Here is a 19,552-nt window from a genome sequence, read left to right as displayed (position 1 = left end):
ATCTGGATATACACCAGAAGGATGAAGACCATACACTTATTCCTTGCAGCCCCTCACTTGCCAGTGTGACACATTCACTGGCCAGAGCTCAGCTCAGCACTCACCACCCTCAGCCTGGGTGCTGCACAACCTGGCAGCAGGGTCATCTCATCTCCCACCCTGCTTTATACACATTTATTGCACTAGAACACCTGCCTTCTGTGAAAAGATGCTGTAGAAAAACCACGAGATTGTAAGTACTAGATTTATCATTTGTTTGCAATTATATTTAATATTAACAGTGTCTTGTTTTTACAAAGCAGTTGAAATAAAAAAAAAAAAAAAGGAATAGCAAGAACCCCCCCCATCTGCTGTCTAGCATGTCTAGCATCAGTTATCCTCACTGGTTTGTTCACCATTTATGAGGAAAACATCATTCAAGCTGACTTGTCACAGAGACTCTTCTGCAATAACTGGCCTTCAGTGCAAATCCGTGGTGCTTGTCAGATCACCTGTGTTTTTCCTGAAAGTCCCTCTGCCTAAATTCAAAGTGTCTGCCAATGATAATATCCTTCATCTCTAAAGGACCTTCCAGACAAACACAGTAGATCTGGTAACATATGTTAATATCCTCATTTTACAGAGGTAAACAGAGTGTAGATAATTAAATTTGCCTGAGGCCAGTGTTTTGAAGAGCCAGAGAGCCCAGATCTACCAATTCCAGGTGATTCACCTTGGCTGGAGACTAAGCTCCCTCTCTACAGAAGAGTGAAAAATAACTGATTATGCTGGAATTGTTTCTCTGTCCTCTGTAAGAGGACCAGGTATTTTTCTTGTGTAGGACCATCCAATGCAGTTTGGAAAAGGTTGTTTTAAGTGACCACCAGCACTAAACCAGCCCCAAAGGAGTTCCTGTGACAGGCAACCTCTAGGCAGTTAGACAGTGGGTAAGATCAAGCCTGCTAGTGCTATGGGGCACTAGGGAGGTTAACCTCATCCACCTGCTGACGGGCCTCTCCGGCCTGGTCTCCAGGAACACGTTCCACCTCCTTCTCCAGACAGTGGGTTGTAGCCTGGGAATACAGAAGAGAAATCCATCGTGTTAACAGTCATCCTCCACAGCCCTTCACCAGCACACAAGGAACACCAAAAATAAATCTCACCATTATTTACGCCTCGTTCATAATTACTACATAGGCAGCATTTTATGGAAAATGAAAGCAGAGAAAATATCCAGACTTGAGAGGGCTTATTTTTGTAGTGCTAACAGTAAAAGCCATTGCAAAACACTTGTGTTTTAATTTGATCAATTTGGATTAAATTAAATTGAAATTAATTACCATTTGATTTCTCTAAGTCTGTACTAAAGCTGTAGTGCTGCTCTGCAGGATAAACAGAGAAGTAACAGCAGCTTTTACAGTAAACTGTGGGAGTGTAACTGTTTTCTAAGAGCCCTAATGGTCAGGGACTTAAATAAGACCTGCATGGAATACTCTGAAGGTCAAAAGGTAAATCCACTCATTACTAGTGCAAGGTATTTTTTTAGAGAATTTGAAAAGGCAAGCATAGGCAGTAAGGCAAATACACTTTAGTTGAACATCCCAATGCTGCAACCATGGGTAACCTCATTTCAGGACACACTCAGAAAGATACAACCTGGCAAATGTCCTCAGTTTGTTCTGCACAAAGCAAAGAACCCACATTGTAGTAGCACTGTTAACCAGGCAGGTTTCCATGTTCCACTGAAACTCCCAGCATCACCTTCATCTTCGAAATTTGGTTTCTCAGAGTAGCCAAGTTTCACTTTCTAGCTTAATTCAGCAGCTGAACAGTGCAGATGGTTCTTTCACCTCATGAGAAGATCCAAGACCTTTAACTCTATAATTGGTTACTTAAGCAAAGATTTTGCTTAGGATTAAACTAGGACAGATAGAAGCTGGAAAAGTGCCTCAGCCCAGCTGCCCTGATCCTGGTTCTCAGCACAGCTATCACCCACACATTACTCACCCCCAGGGAGGTAAATATCCCATGTGAGAGCTATCAAAGGTATCTGACAGGATCAGACATCACACTTCTTGATTCCTTCAAATGTCAGAAAAAATATTCAAAGCAGAAATTTCATCACTCCAGTATTATTGAGGTTTAATATGTTTCACCAAGAATCTGCAGCTTTTATACATTTAATCAAGTGACTTACTCAGTGCTAAGTGGGTTTTCCCTTTCAGCCTGCTATGATTACGGCTGTCTACATGATCCACTCCACTATGGAAAACTGTAATTAAAATATACCCAAAACAGCATTTGGAGGTAAGGCACAGGCTGTTGGGCTGAGAGGAGAGACAGGAGACTGCCTGCATGGCCAGTGTACGGCAAAGAGCCCAGCAAGGGCAATGTGAGGCCATAGAAAGCATTTCATCCATCAAGGTGATTTCAGCAGGTGACAGTGAGTTTAATGGTGAGACCTTCTGGTGCTTTGTGACAGTTGATAAGATAAACTCTGCAGGATTTATACATTCAATAGGTCATTACTGTGGTATCTGATAAATAAGGTCAGATTTTGCATAATTAAGCCTTTCATCTTCCTGAATCTACATAACACATCTACAGATTTACTTCCAGCATTTCACTCATGCTATGGGTGCTTGAAAGACAGAGCAGGTATTAAATTATTGGGCTTTTACAATAATGGGGGAGGCATCCCAGAAATATTGTAAAAATCTGCAATTTTGAGTGACAAAAATCTCAGTAAATTATGGCAAAAGCACTAACAAAAAACCTGGAGCACTGTTTTCCCGGGGAAAAGCACCACAAAAACTTCCTGACAGGTTTTTGCACAAAGTGCAGAGCAGACCAACTGACCAGAGATACAGAGCTCATTTGTAAGGCACATTTTGTTTCCTCACTGAAGAAGGCAAAAAGTCTGTGCAATGACTACAGACACAGCTGCATAAATGCTCTGTTTCAAGCTCAGGGTGTCTCAAGGATCCCACACTTACCACCTCCTCGCAAAGGCTTTTTGTTTGGTTTAGATTTCGGGACTGCTGAGGTGGAGGCACCAGACTCTGCTTCTTGCTGTTCAGAGAAGCAGAAAGTTACTGATTGTGAATTTCAGTTAATTTAAACACATAAATACAAGTGTGACCTGATTAACAGGGTTGTTACCTGATTCAGTTTCAGGTTTCCTTTGTAGCTCTTCCCCTCTTGCATGCTCTCCCACATCGCTATCTTCTGCCTCCGCTTCTCTTCTTCAAGCTACAGAAAAAAATCCAGGACATACAAGATTTCAGAACAGAATCCTCAGAAACATCTACAACAGACTCATCAAACCCCAAGGGATCCACCTTTATGTGATGCAGTAACTCTGAGCTTATGGAAGCATTTACTTTTATACACACCCACATCTTCCCCTCCTCAGTATGTGTCTGGATGTTCCCCTCCTCAGACTGTGTCTGCAGCTTCTTTTGGCCACTTGATGCTTTTAAACATTTTGAAAGTAAAACAGAACCAAGTGGCAAGCTTAAATCCTGAGCCTATAAAAAGTACTAAGTAAAGAATATTGCCTATGACAGGAATTCAATGTTCAACGTGGGGTTCCTCAGAAGAGAGTCAGCTACATATTTACATCCCAATATTCATTACCAACACCTCTCCCAGCTCTCTTCTAGAGAAATTTATCCACAAAACCAAATAAATTAATGGTTAAGAATCACAGAATGGTTTGGATTGGAAGGGACTTAAAGCTCATCTTGTTCCACACAAGGACACCTTCCACTAGACCAGGTTGCTCCAAACCCCATCCAACCTGGCCTTGGACACTTCCAGGGATCCAGGGGCAGCCACAGCTTCTCTGGGCAACCTGTGCCAGGGCCTCCCCACCCTCACAGGGAGAAATTTCTTCCTAACATCTAATCTAAACAGAAGAGGTGGGACTAACTTGCTGATCACACCCACTCCTCTGCCCTGCCCCGCACAGCAATCTGCTATTCCTTGTTACCTCAAGCTGTAATTCAAACCCTTAAACTGCAGCAATGCTGAGGTACAAACACCCACATTTACCATTAAGAACAAACAACACACGTATGCAGTGGTACAATTAATCTAAATGCCAGTAAATCCCCTGCAGCCATTCACTGCACACACGTCTAAGTCCCTGCAGGTACAGATTTACCTGGGGAAAAATCAACATCAGGCCCACAGTGACCCTGGCACACAATTACTTGTGGAGAAGCAAGTTCACAGAGATGAATTACATCAACATTCCAGAGAAAACGAGTCTCCTGTTTGTCTGCATCTAACATGGAATAATAATTTCTTTAACAGCAGCAAAGTACCTGACGACAAACTTATGAGTTAAAGAAAGAAGCACTCTCTGGTTACCTGTTTTTGTTTTGCTTTGTATCTTTCTGCTTGTGCATTCAACTCCTCCTGCATCCTGAGGCGAGCTGCTGCCAAAGCTTCCTGCCTTCTTACCACCACATCAGGCTCTAGGAAATTGGGAAAGAGTTTGCAAAGTAAATTCTAGATGGGCTCACATCTCTCCCTGCAGCTGTTTTGCAGAAAATCACAGCTTAAGTCCAGTTTCCAGCTAATCTTTTACAGTAAATTATATGCTGATTTAAATTTCATCATGCTTTCACATTTTAAAGCAGGATTTTAATTAATAAGGACAACGATGTAACTAACCCATAAAAAATTAACCTCACACTTCTGGGGTACTTGCTTCTATTTCTGAAGCATTTGTTTGATACAGATAAATTCAGAAATATCACCCAGGCTTGACAGGGATCCCATTTTTACCCAGAGAACTTCTTTTACGCAGAAGGATGAGGCAAACCAGCCCACATTCACTCCTACTCCTTCTCACAAAAGGTCCTGCTTGTGTCAGTGCTGCAGTGGATTTAACACACCCCACCAGCACAGAAATCACTTACTAACATGACACATCTCTCCAGAGACACCTGGAGGTCTCGGAAAATCTACACTGAGTCACCGCTTCTCTTCATGACTGGCCTTTAAGAGAAATCAAAATTGAAATTACACCCCAAAAAAAGCAAATACTGCTCTCCTTTTTTCCCCAGCAGCTGAAGTATCTCCCCATTTGTTGGCCTCCTTATATGTTTGCACCATCCAGTGATGACTATGTGAAACAAATGTCAGCACTTTCAGTAATTTCACTTTACAGGCAGTTTTGGTAGTTAAACCACGACTTAATTAGCACCACAAAAGAACAGCAGTGGGATAAGGGCACGCAAGGGAGGTTTTCTGGGGCCCCTCGTTCAAGGTTCCAAAGGGATGAGTGCCAAGCACTCGTGGACTTGGCAGATCCACAGGCACAGCCTGTGCTTTACAGCAGGCTCCTGACTGTGTAAGCCTTGCAACCTGTGCCACACTCACTGAGATAACACAGACAGGAGGCTGCTACACCCCAAATGTACACAGCGCTGCCAGAGCAGGAACTGGGAAGGACTAATTTGAAGAAAAATAATGAATACTAATAAAAAATAAATGTTAATATTTTCCCCTGGGTTTAGATTTGGACGTTTCAGTTTTGTTTGGTAAGTCTGAAAATTATCTGGTAAGTGACCACAACAGCTTTTAGCCACCATTCCCTCAGCTCCTGCCCCACCAAGGGGCAGCTGTTCTCCCGCCCTGCAGCGCCCTGCTCCTTCACTCCCAAACACGTCCCTTCGGGACACAGCCCTTCCTTCAGAACCTTCTAAAAACACTTCTCCTGGTCCAGCTTTTCCCACCGATCTCTTCCCTCACAGTGGGCTGACGCTGTTATCCCGAGCATCGCTCCCCGTGGACATCCCTCAGGACCGACCCTCTTCTGGGCTGTTACTGACTCCAGACCCGCGTGTGGGTCCGAGCAGGGTCAGACACCCCGCCCGGACCGCGCAGCGCCGGCAGGACCCGGAGGGGCACAAACACCGCCCCGGGGAGGGCGCGGGGCCTTATTTTACTGTATTTACTCACCCTCCGCCGCCTCAGCCGCTCCGGGGCCGCTCGACCGCGCCGCCAGGCTCTGGGACACCTTCTGCACGAGCAGATAGACGGCGACGGCGGCCAGGAGGATGTACCAGCCATAGCTGGACAGCAGCGACGCCACTGCGAGGGGACAGGCGGGGAGTGAGCGGGGCCCGCGCGGGAACCGGCCCGCCCGGCCCCGCCGCACCCCGCCCGCACCCCCGGCCCCTGCTCGCCTCACCCGTGTGCTGCAGCACCTCCAGGCCCCCCCGGCCCAACGACGGCCCTGGGCCCGGCCCGGGCCCCGCCGCGGCCCCGTCGCCCCCGAGCTCCAGCACTGGCTCCAGCACTGCCGCCATCGCCGCCGCCTCACGTCCGGCACCGCCCCTGAGCCGGGCCCCGCCCCCCGCGCCAATCACCGCCCCGTCCACCGCCCCCCGCGCCAATCACCGCCCCGTCCGTCACGGCCTCACGTCCAGGAGCTGCCCGCTGCACCAATCATCGGCCCGTCCGCCGCCGGCTGAACCAATCACCGCCCCGTCTGTCACCGCCTGCGCCAACCACCTCCCCATGCACCGCCCCAGCGCCAATCACCGCCCTGTCCGTCACTGCCTCACGTCCGGGCGCCGCCCCGCTCCGCCAATCACTGCCTCGTCCGCAGCCAACTCCAGGAAGCGACGCGACACCGCGGCAGAGCGCTGAGGTAACATGACGGCTGCACCGGCCAATGAGAGCAGAGAGGCAGCGCACGGCAGCCAATGAGGGCGCGCAGAGGGTCCCGCCCGCCCCGCTCCCGCCCCGGGAAGGGTTCGCGACACCACGGGGAAAAAAAGGGACCGTTGGTTTATTGGACACCGAAATGTGCAGGGACGGGGGCGATGGGCCCCGAGTGGGGCAGGAAAGGGCTCCGGGGCAGCACCAGAGCCGGCTACGACCCGTTGGGCACCGTGTCCTCTTCCATTTCTTCCTCGCCATCCTCCGAGGGGCCTGAAAGGATATGACAGTTTCAGGGCAGCTGCCACAGGCGTTGATGTTCTTTTCCCACCCCTCTGCACAGGAGGAGTAATAATGGGAGTTCTTAAAAACATTAGGAAGGAAAATCCAAGCAGCACTGACACACAGCAAACAGGTGACGTGTGGACCCTGCCATGGGCTGTGTGTGCTTGGAGAGCTCCAGGAACTCACTACTGCACCCACACCCCAGGCACCGACACTCAGCATGAGTCCAGATGGACTTTGTAATTAATCTCATTTTTAAAAATATTTTTAAAGTATTTAAAAAATAATTTTGGAGCTATCCAATACAGCAAAGCGCCTTGTTTGGCACCTGCTCTGGAGGGAATACAGTAACAGCCCTGAGCTGCACTCGAGGCCAGGCAGATCCTACACCAATTAAGAGTAAAGGATGTGCTTCACAGTCCTTCTGATGATAGTTACACTCATCTAAAACGAGCTTTTCAACTCCCAAAGTGTCCTTTTCTAGTAATTCCCTACTGAGATTGCATAAAGCATCAGAAAGATGGATTCTGTTTGGGAAACAAGAGTAACAGAAGTGCAGTGACCTGATTTTCGCTCTCTGCCAGGGATCTGCCCAGCCTGCAGCAAACCTTTCAGTCGCTCCACCTCAGCCAGAGTCGTGGCATTTGCTATGGCAGCCTGAAAACAGACACAGAACACAGTGAATCTTCACACTCAGCACCTCACTCTGCTCAGAATTAACATAAGAAACGGGTTTTTCTTCCAAGCTCCTATGAAAGTTCTACTAAATCCTAGTTCTAGAAAATTCTAAGTACAATTTTGCTTCTCTCCTTATTAAACAAACTGCTCTCCCCTGGGAGAACTCTAAGCTCGGACTAACTTTCATTTTAAGTTCTCCAAAAACAGGTAAGTCAGAAGAAAAATTACAGAAAAAGCACCTAACCAAAAGTCAGGACACACCGATCTATCTGTCTGAACAAAGGAAACATTTGTTCAGTTTGGATCCACCACAGTTTTTCTCCTCCACTTTTCTCCTGACACATTTACCTTAATTGCCTCCACGTCCCCTGGGGAGGGCCCAGCTTTCTTTTTGTCAGTTGGCAGACCAGCCCCTGGATTGAAGCTTCAAAGGAAAAATAAAGACCACTTAGACTTTTTGAAGAACGGGTGCTTCTCTAACTTGAAATGTTTCCAAACTGGGTTTGGAAGCATTTCATTCAATCAGGTGTAGTATCTTATCTTTGTTAACAAACTGATACAGTGAAGAATTGCCTCCTTCAGAAACACCAGCACCTTGTCCTGCTGTCCCATTCCCCTCCCACACCTTTTCACCTGCTCAAAAAGAGAGGCAGAACTTAGCTATTAATTAGGCAGTTGACAAAAGCTCTTCAATTTGGATGTTGTTGAACACTCAGGAGGGTCTGTTGCCATTACAAAAGCAGGGTGGATAAACAAAGAGTAACTGAAACTGGGTTTCCTGTTCTCCTGTGTCTAATGAGATACTGCAACAGAATATATTAAAGCCTATGCTAGACTGGGTGTCATCTTAACACTCCAAAGGAAAAGGTTATTTGCTACTGCTTTAAGGAAAAAAAGAGAAAAATCTGTACTATGTCAAAATAGAGCTGAAAAGAAATTCCTGAACTGCTGATCCAGCACCAGAGTGCTGCAACCTGTCTTGCAGCTATAGAAAGGTTTTCCTGTTTATTGAGCTACTTCAGTTCAATCAGCTGCTTGTTCTAAAACCATCACAGATATGAATTCCTTTCCACTCACAAACTACAGCTGGAGTCCATCTATTATAGCTTTAAATGCTACATAAGTTCAAAACATTTTTTTATTTAACTATGAATTTAGAAATGCTGTTGACATACATGATCTGAATTTTTATTTCCAAATAGGCTGATCAAAGATTAAACAAAACACACGATGTACAACAACTTAAGATTTAAACTAAATAAACATATACTTGTAATAGCTTAACTAAAGATTTTCATCTGCATTTATCCTCATAACTCCAGCAGATTTTACAGTTTATATTCCCAGGCAAAATAAAAAATTTTAGTTACTAATCGTCTAGGGAAAAAAAAAAAACCATAAAATAGACAATGGCCACCTCTCCACAGTTAAATAACAAAAAGAAAAAATAAAATGTATGTTTCCTGCTTGTTGACTTCAGTGAATCCACCCTGACCAAAGATCTCTTTCAAAGATTTTCCTGAGATGTATTCACCACCATCCAAAACTCGGGGTGCTTGGACAAGGCACTTCTGGCTCCCAGAGCTTTTAAGGCATCCTGCCAAGCAGCTGATATTCCAGTTTTCTGCCTGATACTGCACACGAAGGAAGTGGTGTTTCTGAAGGAGGATGCCAGTGTAAATTTGTGTATTTTATCTTACGTTTTTGCTCTCCTGGCAATATCCTTTGCAAGCTGTGCACCCCGTTTGCCCTTGAACATTTTCTCTGCCTCCTGTCGCTCCTACAGCGATACCACACACACAGAGTTAATTTGAGAACATCACAGTTTGCAAAGCTCCTGCCTTTGCCAAGAAAAGACACTTTGGCTCATCTTCATCATTGAAATTGGTATGTGGGGACCAGATGTAAGAACAAGCAGATAAACATTGCCCAAAAAGCTCAAAGATGTATCAACCTTGTGCTCTTAAAATTAAACTCTTTCCCACACTCAACTTCACCGAGAGCTGAGGGCTCTGCTGTGATTGCTCATTTCTTTCTCTAGAGGTCTGTCTTCTACCAATACCAGAGGGACAGAAAAGAATAACACTGGACAAAGGCACTAAAAATTAATTACACATAATTAAATAGACTATATCCTTAACAGAATGAAACTATGAAAGAAAACAAGGAGCGTGTTTTAGAGCCACTTAAAGAGTTTCAATAAAATTTACAGCTATGCCAAAAAGCTTTCTGTTAGTGAGGAATTTTCAAGAATGCAAAGAAAAAAAAAAGTGCTAAATCAAAAGAAAGCAGACTTACTTTGAGTTTCACTTTTTGAAAATCCAGCACTCTGACCTGGGGAACTTTATGGATTAGGTACAATCTGTAATGCTTCTTATTTGTTACAGGATTCCTTAAAACGCTATAAAGTAGATAAGGGTTATAAAAAAGTCCTTAATATATTTTAAAATACATTTGTACTGAAATACATTAATTTACCTGAAATGCATTCATGTAGCTTTTGCTGTAACAGACAACAAATAACACCACTAAAAAAGCCTAGTGACAGTTCTTCAATATAATGGAAACGATAGTATAAACTTGCACTTCATCAATAAGTAGATTTTACCGAAGAAGGACATAAAGAACAACCTCAAAATAAGAATAAAAAACCCAAATAAATAACTGAATCATCACATTTCCCACCTGGACACTTATCAACTGAAAAATCACAGGACAAACTACTTTTCTTCTTGTCCCTCACATCAAATGTAAGGTTACAGAAAAATATTGCTTACACATATTTTAAAGTATTTTGGAACAACCAAAAGTTTAAACCTTTTGGTTTTAGGTTTTTAAAGGTCAAGTTTACCTCAGCCCTTGCTGGTTTATAGAGATGTTACATCTCACTGGTCCAGCAGCCTCTCAGTGACATAAAGCCTCAGACATTAAATACCAGATGTTTATGAAGCGCAGTGGAAACATTGTTTATTAATTCAATTTTTAGACATAAAGGATCTGTCACAGCTCATAAAAAGCAGAACATTCCAGACCAAAGCAAAGAGCCAGGCCAGCAGCAGAGTTCAAACACCAGAGGAAGAGCAGCTTTTCTTTTTAGGACTACATACCTCAGGTAAGTCAGTGATTTAATAGTTGCTAATGGATCCAGTTCACCCTGGGTAACGAGAGCAAAGCAAGAAACTCTTAAGTCCATTTAGTGAAAAAGCAAATATTTGAAAACAAAGCTCCTGAACTCTTATCTATTTTAGAGATTAATTAGAAGTATTGCAAGAATTTTAACAGGAAACTTACTAAGCTTTGTGCAAGCTGCAAATCATGTTCATTAAAGTACGTTCACCATTATTACCAAACCCATGTGATATTACTCTAAAGAAAAAGAACCAATTACTACTTAAAGCACATGGCACTACTCTCAGCAAAATGGTTAATTAGAAAGATAAAAGTCACAAATTTAAGGTTGTTTAGCTTTATCCTGCACCACATCTTACCAGTTCAGCAATGTTGTTGTTGGTGAGAATGAGCTCTGTGAGGCTGGGCAGAGCCTGCTCCAGGTTCTCCCCAATCCGACTAAAGAACAACAAAAAACAAAGGTTTAATTTAGGCCAAAGATGAGCAGTGGTGAAAATACACACAGAAACATGACAACACAGAGGACTGCCCTGTGAAACAACCCAGTCTGGCACTGGCAGAAGTTTGGGTGAGCACCCACTACAACACTTTTCCTAACAAAGCTGGCAATAAATACCAGAGCACTGGGTGCAATATCGGATTTAAATTCGTGCACTTGCAGGTATCCCTGTTTTCTTCTCTTTATGGGGATGATTAAAGAAATCTAAAGTTCTGGCCAAATTTCAAACTCTGCACCTCGTTGTCCTGGCTGAAAAACAAAGACTGACTTTTGCACTGAAAGAGGAAGGAAAATCAAAGAGGGCCTATACAGCACCTCTATTTTATTTCCATAAAACAAACACTTCTGCACCTACCCAGCACTGACAGTCACATACACTTCTCTCCCAAGAGCATCTTCATCTGCCCCCGGGTCCCACCTGGCCCAAACACAGCCCCTTACCAAATCCTGTTGTTGTTCATGAGCAGAGTTTTCAGCCTCCTCAGCAGGGGGAACCCATCCAGCTTTCGGATCTCGTTGTCAGAGAAATCAATGGCATCAAACTGGTCCAAAGTGGCTCCTAAGTTCTCAATCACTGGGATTTTATAGCCTGGGGAGAGAGGCCAAGGCAGGGATCAGGTGGTGCCCACAGCAGAGCAGAACAGAGCAAAGCAGAGCGTGTGGGGGGCACGTCTGGATGGACCGAGGATGCTGATAAGTCTCAGTCAAAACATCTCGGGATTGACTCCTCCACACCACTCACAGACCAAATTTTCCCTCTCAAACAACAGCCCCCGTGGCTTTTTCAATCCCCCTCCCTCAGCAGACACCCCAAGCCCCTCCCTGTATGTGACCCCTCACCTTTGCAGCACATCCCCCGTGCTGGGGGCAAATCCCACCCCCTCCACCGCACCCTCCTCCCACATTTCCCCCAATTTCCCCTCCCTGGGGGATGGAACGAGATAATTAAATTCCCTCCCAACCCAAACGACCCTATAATTCCGAATTCCCCCCTCACCTCTCCCCACGTTTCCCCGACACAGAAGCCTCTTTAACCCCCCCAGTCCTCAACCTCTCTCACTGCGGCCCCTCCAACAACCTTCCCAACCTGCTGCGGCGCCTCCTCCCACGGAAAGCCCCAGATCCCATCACAGGATCCACCACAGACCCTCCCAAGCCTCCCCCAGGGACGCCCCCAGCCCTCAGCCCCCCGCCCCCGCAGGCCCCTTCCCGGCACAGCCCCCGCCGGGGCCCGCGCACCGCGCAGGTCGAGCTCCCTGTCGCGGACGGCGTTGGTGTACTGCGCCGCCTGCTCGATGAGCTCCGCCGTGAGCTTCACCATCGCGACAGCCCCGACAGGCCCCTCACGCCGCCACGGGCCGCGCGCGCCGCCTCAGGACACCGCGCCGAGCGCCGAGCGCGCCCAGGCCGCGCGGCCGAGCGCCGAGACAGCGAGCGGCGGGAACCGCCCCGGCCCCGCCCCCGGCCCCGCCCCGGGATGGGACAGACTCCCCCCCAAACACCCCAAAAACCATATCCCGGGCATCCCCCTCATCTCCGGGCTGACACAAACCCACCGAAAACCCCCCAAACCCCATCCCGGGCATCCCCCTCATCCCCGGGCTGGCACAGACCCCCAGTGCCTCATGCCCGGCATTCCTCTCCTACCCGGGCTGACACAGAACCCCCCAAAACTCCCTCTCGGGCATCCTCCTCATCTCCGGGGTGACACAGACCCCCCAATACCCCTCAAGACCCCATCCTGGGCATCCCCATCCTCCCCGGGGTGACACAGACCCCCCAAAACCCCTCAAAATCCCATCCCAGGCATCCCACTCATACCTGGCCTGGAACAGGCCCTCTGGTACCCCCCAAAACCCCATCCCGGGTTTCCCCTTCCTTCCCTGGCTGACACAGACCCCCCTCCCAGTACCCCATTCCATGCATACCCCTCCTCCCTGAGGTGACACATACCCCCTCCAAACCCCTCAAAACCCCATTCCAGGTATCCTCCTCCTTCCCTGGACTGGCACAGTGCCCCATCCCAGGCATCCCCTTCATCTACGGGGTGACACAGCCCCCCCCACTACTCCCCAAAGCACCATCCCTGGGGTGACACAGACCCCCCAGTACCCCCCAAAATACTATCTCGGGCATCCCTCTCCTTCCCGGGGCCAGCCCCTACCCTGGTACCTGAGCCATGGATCACCAAACCCAGTCAGGACATGCCTTTGCCATCAACAGTGCCCTAAAGCAGCACAAAGATGCCACCAGAGGTTCCCTCCCAACTTCTGATGTTGCCAGGCATGGATTTATCCACAGAAATCAGGTGGTGGGCTGGGAATCTGCTTCACACAATGACTGGCAGCAGGTGGGCTGCTTCCCTTCAGACACCGCTGGCTACTGTGTGCTCAGCCGGTGGAATTCTGTGTTCCAACACTTGCTGCTCCCCTCCTGCCACACAGCCAGGACAGTGTCCACAACAACCACAGCTCTGGGTGCTCTCCCTCCAAGCAGCAGCTCAGCCTTTGCTCTTGGACATCCTGTTGCCCATAAGCACCTTCCCCCTGCAGTGTTTGGAGCAGTTGCTCTGTCACTTCCACAGGAATTCCTGGTCTCAGAGATGCTGTGATGGGCTGGGAACATGACACAGGCTATGGCATGACACTCATCCTTTATCTGCGAGATGAAATGTGCTTTCAGATGGCACTGCATCCCCTTTACCTGCTTTAGGAATGCGTAGAACAGCAAGAAAGAGCTGGGAGTAGTGCTGGGGGAGCTGAGATGGCTCTGCCTGTGGCGGAGGGACTTGGTTCCATGGGGAAGGTTCAGCTGGTGGCAGGAGGGCTCTGGAGTTGGGTGAACCACAGGGATGACTGGACTGAAGGTGACATGTGAAAAGAAGCAGCTGGCCATCCCCCAGTCCCAAAACCTGCTGAATGTCACCAAGCCACTGCTTCTGGAGAAATCCTTCCTCAGCCCTCAAGGTTTCCCTGAGCGAGATGAGGAAGAACGATTCCTGTACCCACTGCTATCGAGGGAAGGATGTTTTTCACAAGCCATGACATTTCTGTGAACCCAGAGGATGTGATAATAGGTTAAACACTGCAGCCACACTTGGCACTGCAGAGTGATGGCTCATACTTTTCCTTTGGGAGCATTTGGAGCATCACCCTGAGCGTGAGCCTGGCTCCTTCCCCAGGACTGCGGTGTTGCAGGGGTCAGCTGGGGCCAGGCAGCTCCTGTGCTCCCTCCTGTAAAACCCCCTCACCAAGTGAAAGCACCTAGAGCCAGGCTTTGGTAACATCTGCATTTGTTTAAAAACAGTTAGAGAACAAGAACAAGAGGGAGCTGTCACAAGAAAAAACTAGGAATTAGCAGCACTGTTGTACGTGACTCAGGCATCATGCAGTGGGAAAGACAACAGTCTTTAGTCATTTCAGGCAGTTGTTAAAAGGAGACTCTTTTCAGTCTTCTGGAAAGCAGGTCCTGCCTCTGACAAGGCCAAAGAAAACACGGGCCTTTCTCCCTCGGCACAACGCAGCTGTTTGCCTCAGCCCTACAGCCTTGGTGGAATTGGAATTGAGAGCAGACGGATTCTGGGGCTCAGATGCTTCACAAGAGCTCTCAACAGCCCTTCCTTTGCAATGGAAAGTCAAAGCAATGTTTTTTAAGATGTGTGTTCCCCACCTGCCAACTGCACAATGGCAGATGGCCGTGGATGCAGCCTCACAGCCAAGCAGCAAACAAGGAGTCAGGCTGCACTAAGATTTTCCAGAAAACAGCTATTATAGATTTAGCTTTGGTGCCAGGAGACAATAGAGAAATAAGCTTTAATAAATTGCCTAAATATGCATTTATCTTGAAGACACAGCCACTTTGATCCTCTGAGCACACCAGAGCCAGACTTGAATAGCTCCAAGCAAGTATTGCAACAGCTTGGAGAAATAATCTGAATTTTATTACTTTACAAGAATGATTTCTGAGGGAAAGGCTGGAAGCTGATGTTGTTGCATAAACTTGATGCATAGAATTTGTTTCTCTTTCCCTGGCAGGCTTGAAAGCAGCAGAAAGTAGGATAAAACTGAGGCTGCCGTAGACTGGTCATCTTAAATTTCATTGCTTCCCCCAGTGTGTATTTTAAGTTATGTCAGGGATATAAGAGTAAACATTTTCCTTTTTTTTTTTTAGCATTTCAGTACATCTAAATATACCAAGAAGCAGTATTTAGAGGCAGGCTGCTGTGAGCCAGAGAACTGAAAGGCTGACACAGTAATCCTGAGCCACAGCTCCTTTTTTCTGACTAACACAGCAACAAAAATGAAGTTTGGTATTTTACAACCACAGGGGCAGAAGACAGGAGCATTTCACCCCAGTTCTGACCTCTGGTTTGGCCCAAGACCGAAAGGGGAATCCTCAGGCAAGAGAAGGAATCCCTGCATGTGATTAATTCACATTTATCATCTGATAAATGTGAAGACCTACAAGAGGCAGGAGCCCACAGCAGCACATCTCTGAGAAAGGATCTTCCCTTGTGGAGGGCTCCATTCTTTTCTTTTTTTCACACTTAAAAAGCTCAGTTTCAGATATCCAGACACTACCCTGGCACTTGGCCCATGGTTAAACATTGCAAAACCAACACGAAAAACAAAAGGCTCCAGAGCTCCCTCCGTTCCCCAACACACCAGCGGCTCCTCTCCTTCCCCAGACAGCAAACAGGGAACAATTCCCCTGCTGCTGGGAACTGCAGTGGGGAACTAGGGGGCTCAGGATATTCCTTGTATGAGTGGGAAAGGGGAGCAAGCCCTCCTGCCAGCTCACACAGGATCCCCCACACCAGAGAACACACCCAGCTGTGCCCAAGCACAGCCCCAAACCTCACCAGGGATGCCAACCCAGCCTGGCATGGGGCAGGTAAAGGTGAAAGACCTTTATGAGAACAACAGTGATGTTTCAGCAGATGCAGCTCATCTGTTCCTGAGTGTTTCTCCCACAGGTGCTCTGGGCTGATCAGGAGCTGCTTTGTCCAGCAAGATAAAGATTCACGGTGCATCCCTGCCCTGCTGCTGGCTGGGATGGCAGCTGCATGAACTTGGAAAAAGCACAGATTCACTTGTCAGGGGAGATCAATAGTTTATTAACTTAAAAGGTCAGTTCACCAAAGCTCCATCTTTCCTTGGGTTTGGCCCAGGCAGGTGAGGACCAGTGGCAGTGTGGCTTTCCCCTCTTCCACCTGGCTGAGGTGAGCTCTAGTGGGCAAGCCCAGACAGGGCACGTGTCACTGCAGCTGAAACCAAGCAGGGATTATCCCAGCTCTGTGAGGGACTAGTGACATTTCACACTGAGGATTTCATTGGCAAAAGGTTTAACTCATAAAAACTATTAACAATGAAAATCAGAACATGCAGCGTAGGAAAGAGTGTTTACATACGTCTGGTGCAAAGACTGGCTTTGCAGGGTCAGAGAGGAGAAAAGGAGAAGGAATAAGACACAAAAAGGTACCCCACTCCCATATAAAAAATAATCCACAGAGAAAAAACAAGGATTGTATAAGTTATTTTTTAAAAATCTGTAAAACAACATAGCCAAGGATATTTTAAACACAATTATATAAACACCACATGACTTACTATTAAGAGAGAGCATGAAAAAGTTTGTTTTGGGGGAGGGTTTTGTAGAATTAAGTTTCCTGTCTGGATCCCCGGAATGTCTCATTTGGGAAATAGATGCCCAAGAAAAATCACTGCCGTGAATAGGAGGATTTTGTGAGAGAGAGGGGTATACCCAGCAAAACAGGGGAAGGATGATGACACAAAATGCCAGAAGAGATTAACTGGGACAGCATCTCGTTTAGAGGAAGGATCTGGCTCGTTCCAGAACTGAATTAATCAGCAATTTACTCGCAGTTCCAGGAGGGAAATACACTTCGTGGTAAGGCTGGTCCGTGCAGACAAACCCCACCAAATCCCTAAGACCCCCTGCAGGCACACGGGTTTTGCCTGCCTGCAGTTCCCTGCTGGGCTGACACACCTGCAGAGCCATGTGGGTCAGCTCTCGCTTTGGTCCTCAAACCTCCAGTTCTTGCCCCGGCCAGAGGGAAACAGCGACTGACCGAATCCGAACAGGAATTTCAGAGTGGACTGTAGGGCACCGCTCCGGAACCGCCTGGTTCATCGTTTTACCTATGTACAGAGCCGTTGGCAATTCAGGTCTGTATCAGCTCTCACCTAGCAGAGAAGGGTACCGAAAAGTGAGCCACAAACGGCTCTTTCCTCGCAGGTGTGGAGTCCTGCATCCCTCGCGGCGAGGGCTCCCGCCAGCCACTCGGAGCGGGCAGGTCAGTAGGATTTCTGCGAAGAACCAAGCGTGTGTACATGGATCATGCATCAGTCCCTGCTCACGAGGAGTGTTTGAGAGTATTAATATCACCGCTTGTCTGCTGCTCCCAGGACGTGATCACTCAGGGTACGATCCGATCTCTGCTTAACATATTGCTATAGAAACGCGCTGACAGTGATATTAAAGCTATCAAACTTAGGAGCAAAATGCTTGACAGCACCATGTAAACTCTCCCAAAGCTGAAAAAATAAACTTTTTGTCCTAAACATTTGGCAAAACTGGGCTGGCAGTCGGTGGAAGTCCTGGATGGACGCAGCCGCTGAACTTTACCCAGCCATAAGACACGTCTGACAGCAGAACTGCACAAACAGCTTCTTTTCACAGAGCTTGTTTGATTTCACCATCTCACAGAAAGTCTTGTCAGCTGGGAGGCCAAGGCGAGGAACAAGAGAAAATGAGAGCAGATTAACATTTTAAACAAACAAACATTGCACGTAACAGGCAATGCAATTCACTCCAGTGTTTGGGGAGACAGAATTGAAAAGGAGTCACTTTTTAAGGGCATCTTTCACATGGTTTTAATGAAGGAATAAAAGGGCTCTGCAGCAAGTGGGAGAATTAGCCCCAAGACTAAAGTATAACGAAATACAAACACTTGGATGTGTTTGAGCAACAGGCAGATATCCTGGCAGCAATGCCAGATGAGCCACCTGCCTGGCTCAGCTGGAGCCCAGCCCGCTGCAGCTGTGCCCCAGCAAGCCCAGGAGCTCCAGCACTTTTGGCTTTACACGGTGAAGGGAATCCCCCAAACCCCTCATTTTTCCTACCAGGGAGGCACTGTGGTGCCAGCAACTCTGTCTCTTACCGTTGGTACAGGTTTCATTTGTTACACAGGAGCCACCCAGGAGGCTGAAACCTTCTTTACACCGAAGGCAGTTCCCACTGGAGCCCTCGCAGGCTGAGCAGTGATCGTCACACCTGGGGACAGAGACCCTGCTGTGGTCTGAACCATTAACACCCTGATCCAGCCACCTAAAATGGGCTGTCAGCCAGAAAATGTGCATGCCAGCACTGTGACATCCAGACCAAACTAGCGAATGTGGAAAACAGCAAATCTGAACCTTGAAAAGTTATTGAAGCCCTGGGAAAATGGGGTCAGTGGTGCCAGCTCAAAGCCCAGTGATATCCCAAAGGCTCTTGCCTGCTGGGAAGATTTAGTGAGACATGAACCTCTCCTCCCAGCAATCCCAGATAGGAAAAGGACTGTGAGGGGAACTTGTGCTGCTCCCCTCCTTTTCTTCAGGAAGAAGAGCCCAGCAGCTGTGCCTCCTGCCTGGGGACAGTGGCTTGTGGAAACTGTACCTGAAATCCCTGGGAAGGGATGCTGGTCCCTTGTTCCTCCCTGATGGAGACCAAGCACAGGTGAGTGAAACCCCAGGCAGGCAGGGACTGTGTTGTGTGTTCCCAAGTCACCTTTAATCCTTCCCTTTCGTGTTTGCTTTAATGAGGCTGAATCCACTCCTACTCCCCACTTGAGGAGCAGATGCCAGAGAGTGGGAGCAAATTGCTGCCTCCCGGCACCTCCCTGTCTCCTGCACGCAGCCCCTTGCTGGGCCAGGGAATGGGGAACACTCCTCAACGTGGCCAGAGGGTGAACGGAGCAGCTTTAATTGAAAGCTCCAGTATTTACCCAAATATTACCATTCCTCCCACACCTCCTCCAGAGAGCCTGGGGCTGGGGCTGAGTCCCTTCCACTATAGCCCTAAGACACCTTGGCTGGCTCCAGCAGGGGAGTTCTTAAATCCACAGGGCAGGGATGTGTGGGGTCCAGCCCCATGGCTGCTCTGGCTCCCTCATCCCTATTTTAATCTTCCTAGTAAACAGCTCCAGCTGTGAGCTGTTTCTGGCATTACTTTATCATTGCTGACAGTGCTCCCCCATCGGTCCCAGCTTTGCTCCGGTCACCACCGGGGTGGTTCCGT

General features: G+C 47.7%; 3 protein-coding genes across 4 annotated transcripts in view; all 3 read right to left on the bottom strand.

Annotated features, from left to right (window-relative positions):
- Positions 1-230: 230 nt before the first annotated feature.
- SELENOS (selenoprotein S) lies at positions 231-6,323 on the bottom strand. The gene is made up of 6 exons (XM_027714702.2): positions 6,188-6,323; positions 5,956-6,087; positions 4,357-4,463; positions 3,142-3,231; positions 2,976-3,051; positions 231-1,052 (listed from the first exon to the last, which is right to left on the bottom strand). The coding sequence occupies exons 1-6, from the start codon at positions 6,303-6,305 to the stop codon at positions 973-975; spliced, it is 603 nt and encodes a 200-aa protein (XP_027570503.2). The 5' UTR covers positions 6,306-6,323; the 3' UTR covers positions 231-972.
- Positions 6,324-6,770: 447 nt separating this feature from the next.
- SNRPA1 (small nuclear ribonucleoprotein polypeptide A') lies at positions 6,771-12,622 on the bottom strand. The gene is made up of 9 exons (XM_027714839.2): positions 12,491-12,622; positions 11,693-11,840; positions 11,112-11,190; positions 10,731-10,777; positions 9,922-10,024; positions 9,324-9,403; positions 7,972-8,047; positions 7,509-7,602; positions 6,771-6,933 (listed from the first exon to the last, which is right to left on the bottom strand). The coding sequence occupies exons 1-9, from the start codon at positions 12,570-12,572 to the stop codon at positions 6,875-6,877; spliced, it is 768 nt and encodes a 255-aa protein (XP_027570640.1). The 5' UTR covers positions 12,573-12,622; the 3' UTR covers positions 6,771-6,874.
- Positions 12,623-16,346: 3,724 nt separating this feature from the next.
- Positions 16,347-19,552, bottom strand: part of PCSK6 (proprotein convertase subtilisin/kexin type 6) — a 47,156-nt gene continuing 43,950 nt past the window's right edge. For both annotated transcript variants that reach the window (XM_039389168.1, XM_027714828.2), the window contains 2 exons: positions 18,435-18,547; positions 16,347-17,993 (listed from right to left, as the gene is read on the bottom strand). In XM_039389168.1, the coding sequence (XP_039245102.1) occupies positions 17,896-17,993; positions 18,435-18,547 (211 nt within the window). In that variant the 3' untranslated portion in view covers positions 16,347-17,895. The remainder of the gene's footprint in view (positions 17,994-18,434; positions 18,548-19,552) is intronic.

Source organism: Pipra filicauda, unplaced genomic scaffold, assembly GCF_003945595.2.
Source record: "Pipra filicauda isolate LSUMZ 115617 unplaced genomic scaffold, ASM394559v2 scaffold70_size2993248_pilon, whole genome shotgun sequence".
NCBI classification, from domain to species: domain Eukaryota; kingdom Metazoa; phylum Chordata; class Aves; order Passeriformes; family Pipridae; genus Pipra; species Pipra filicauda.
Note: the sequence above shows the minus strand (reverse complement) of the source record. Positions and strands in the feature narration are given on the sequence as shown.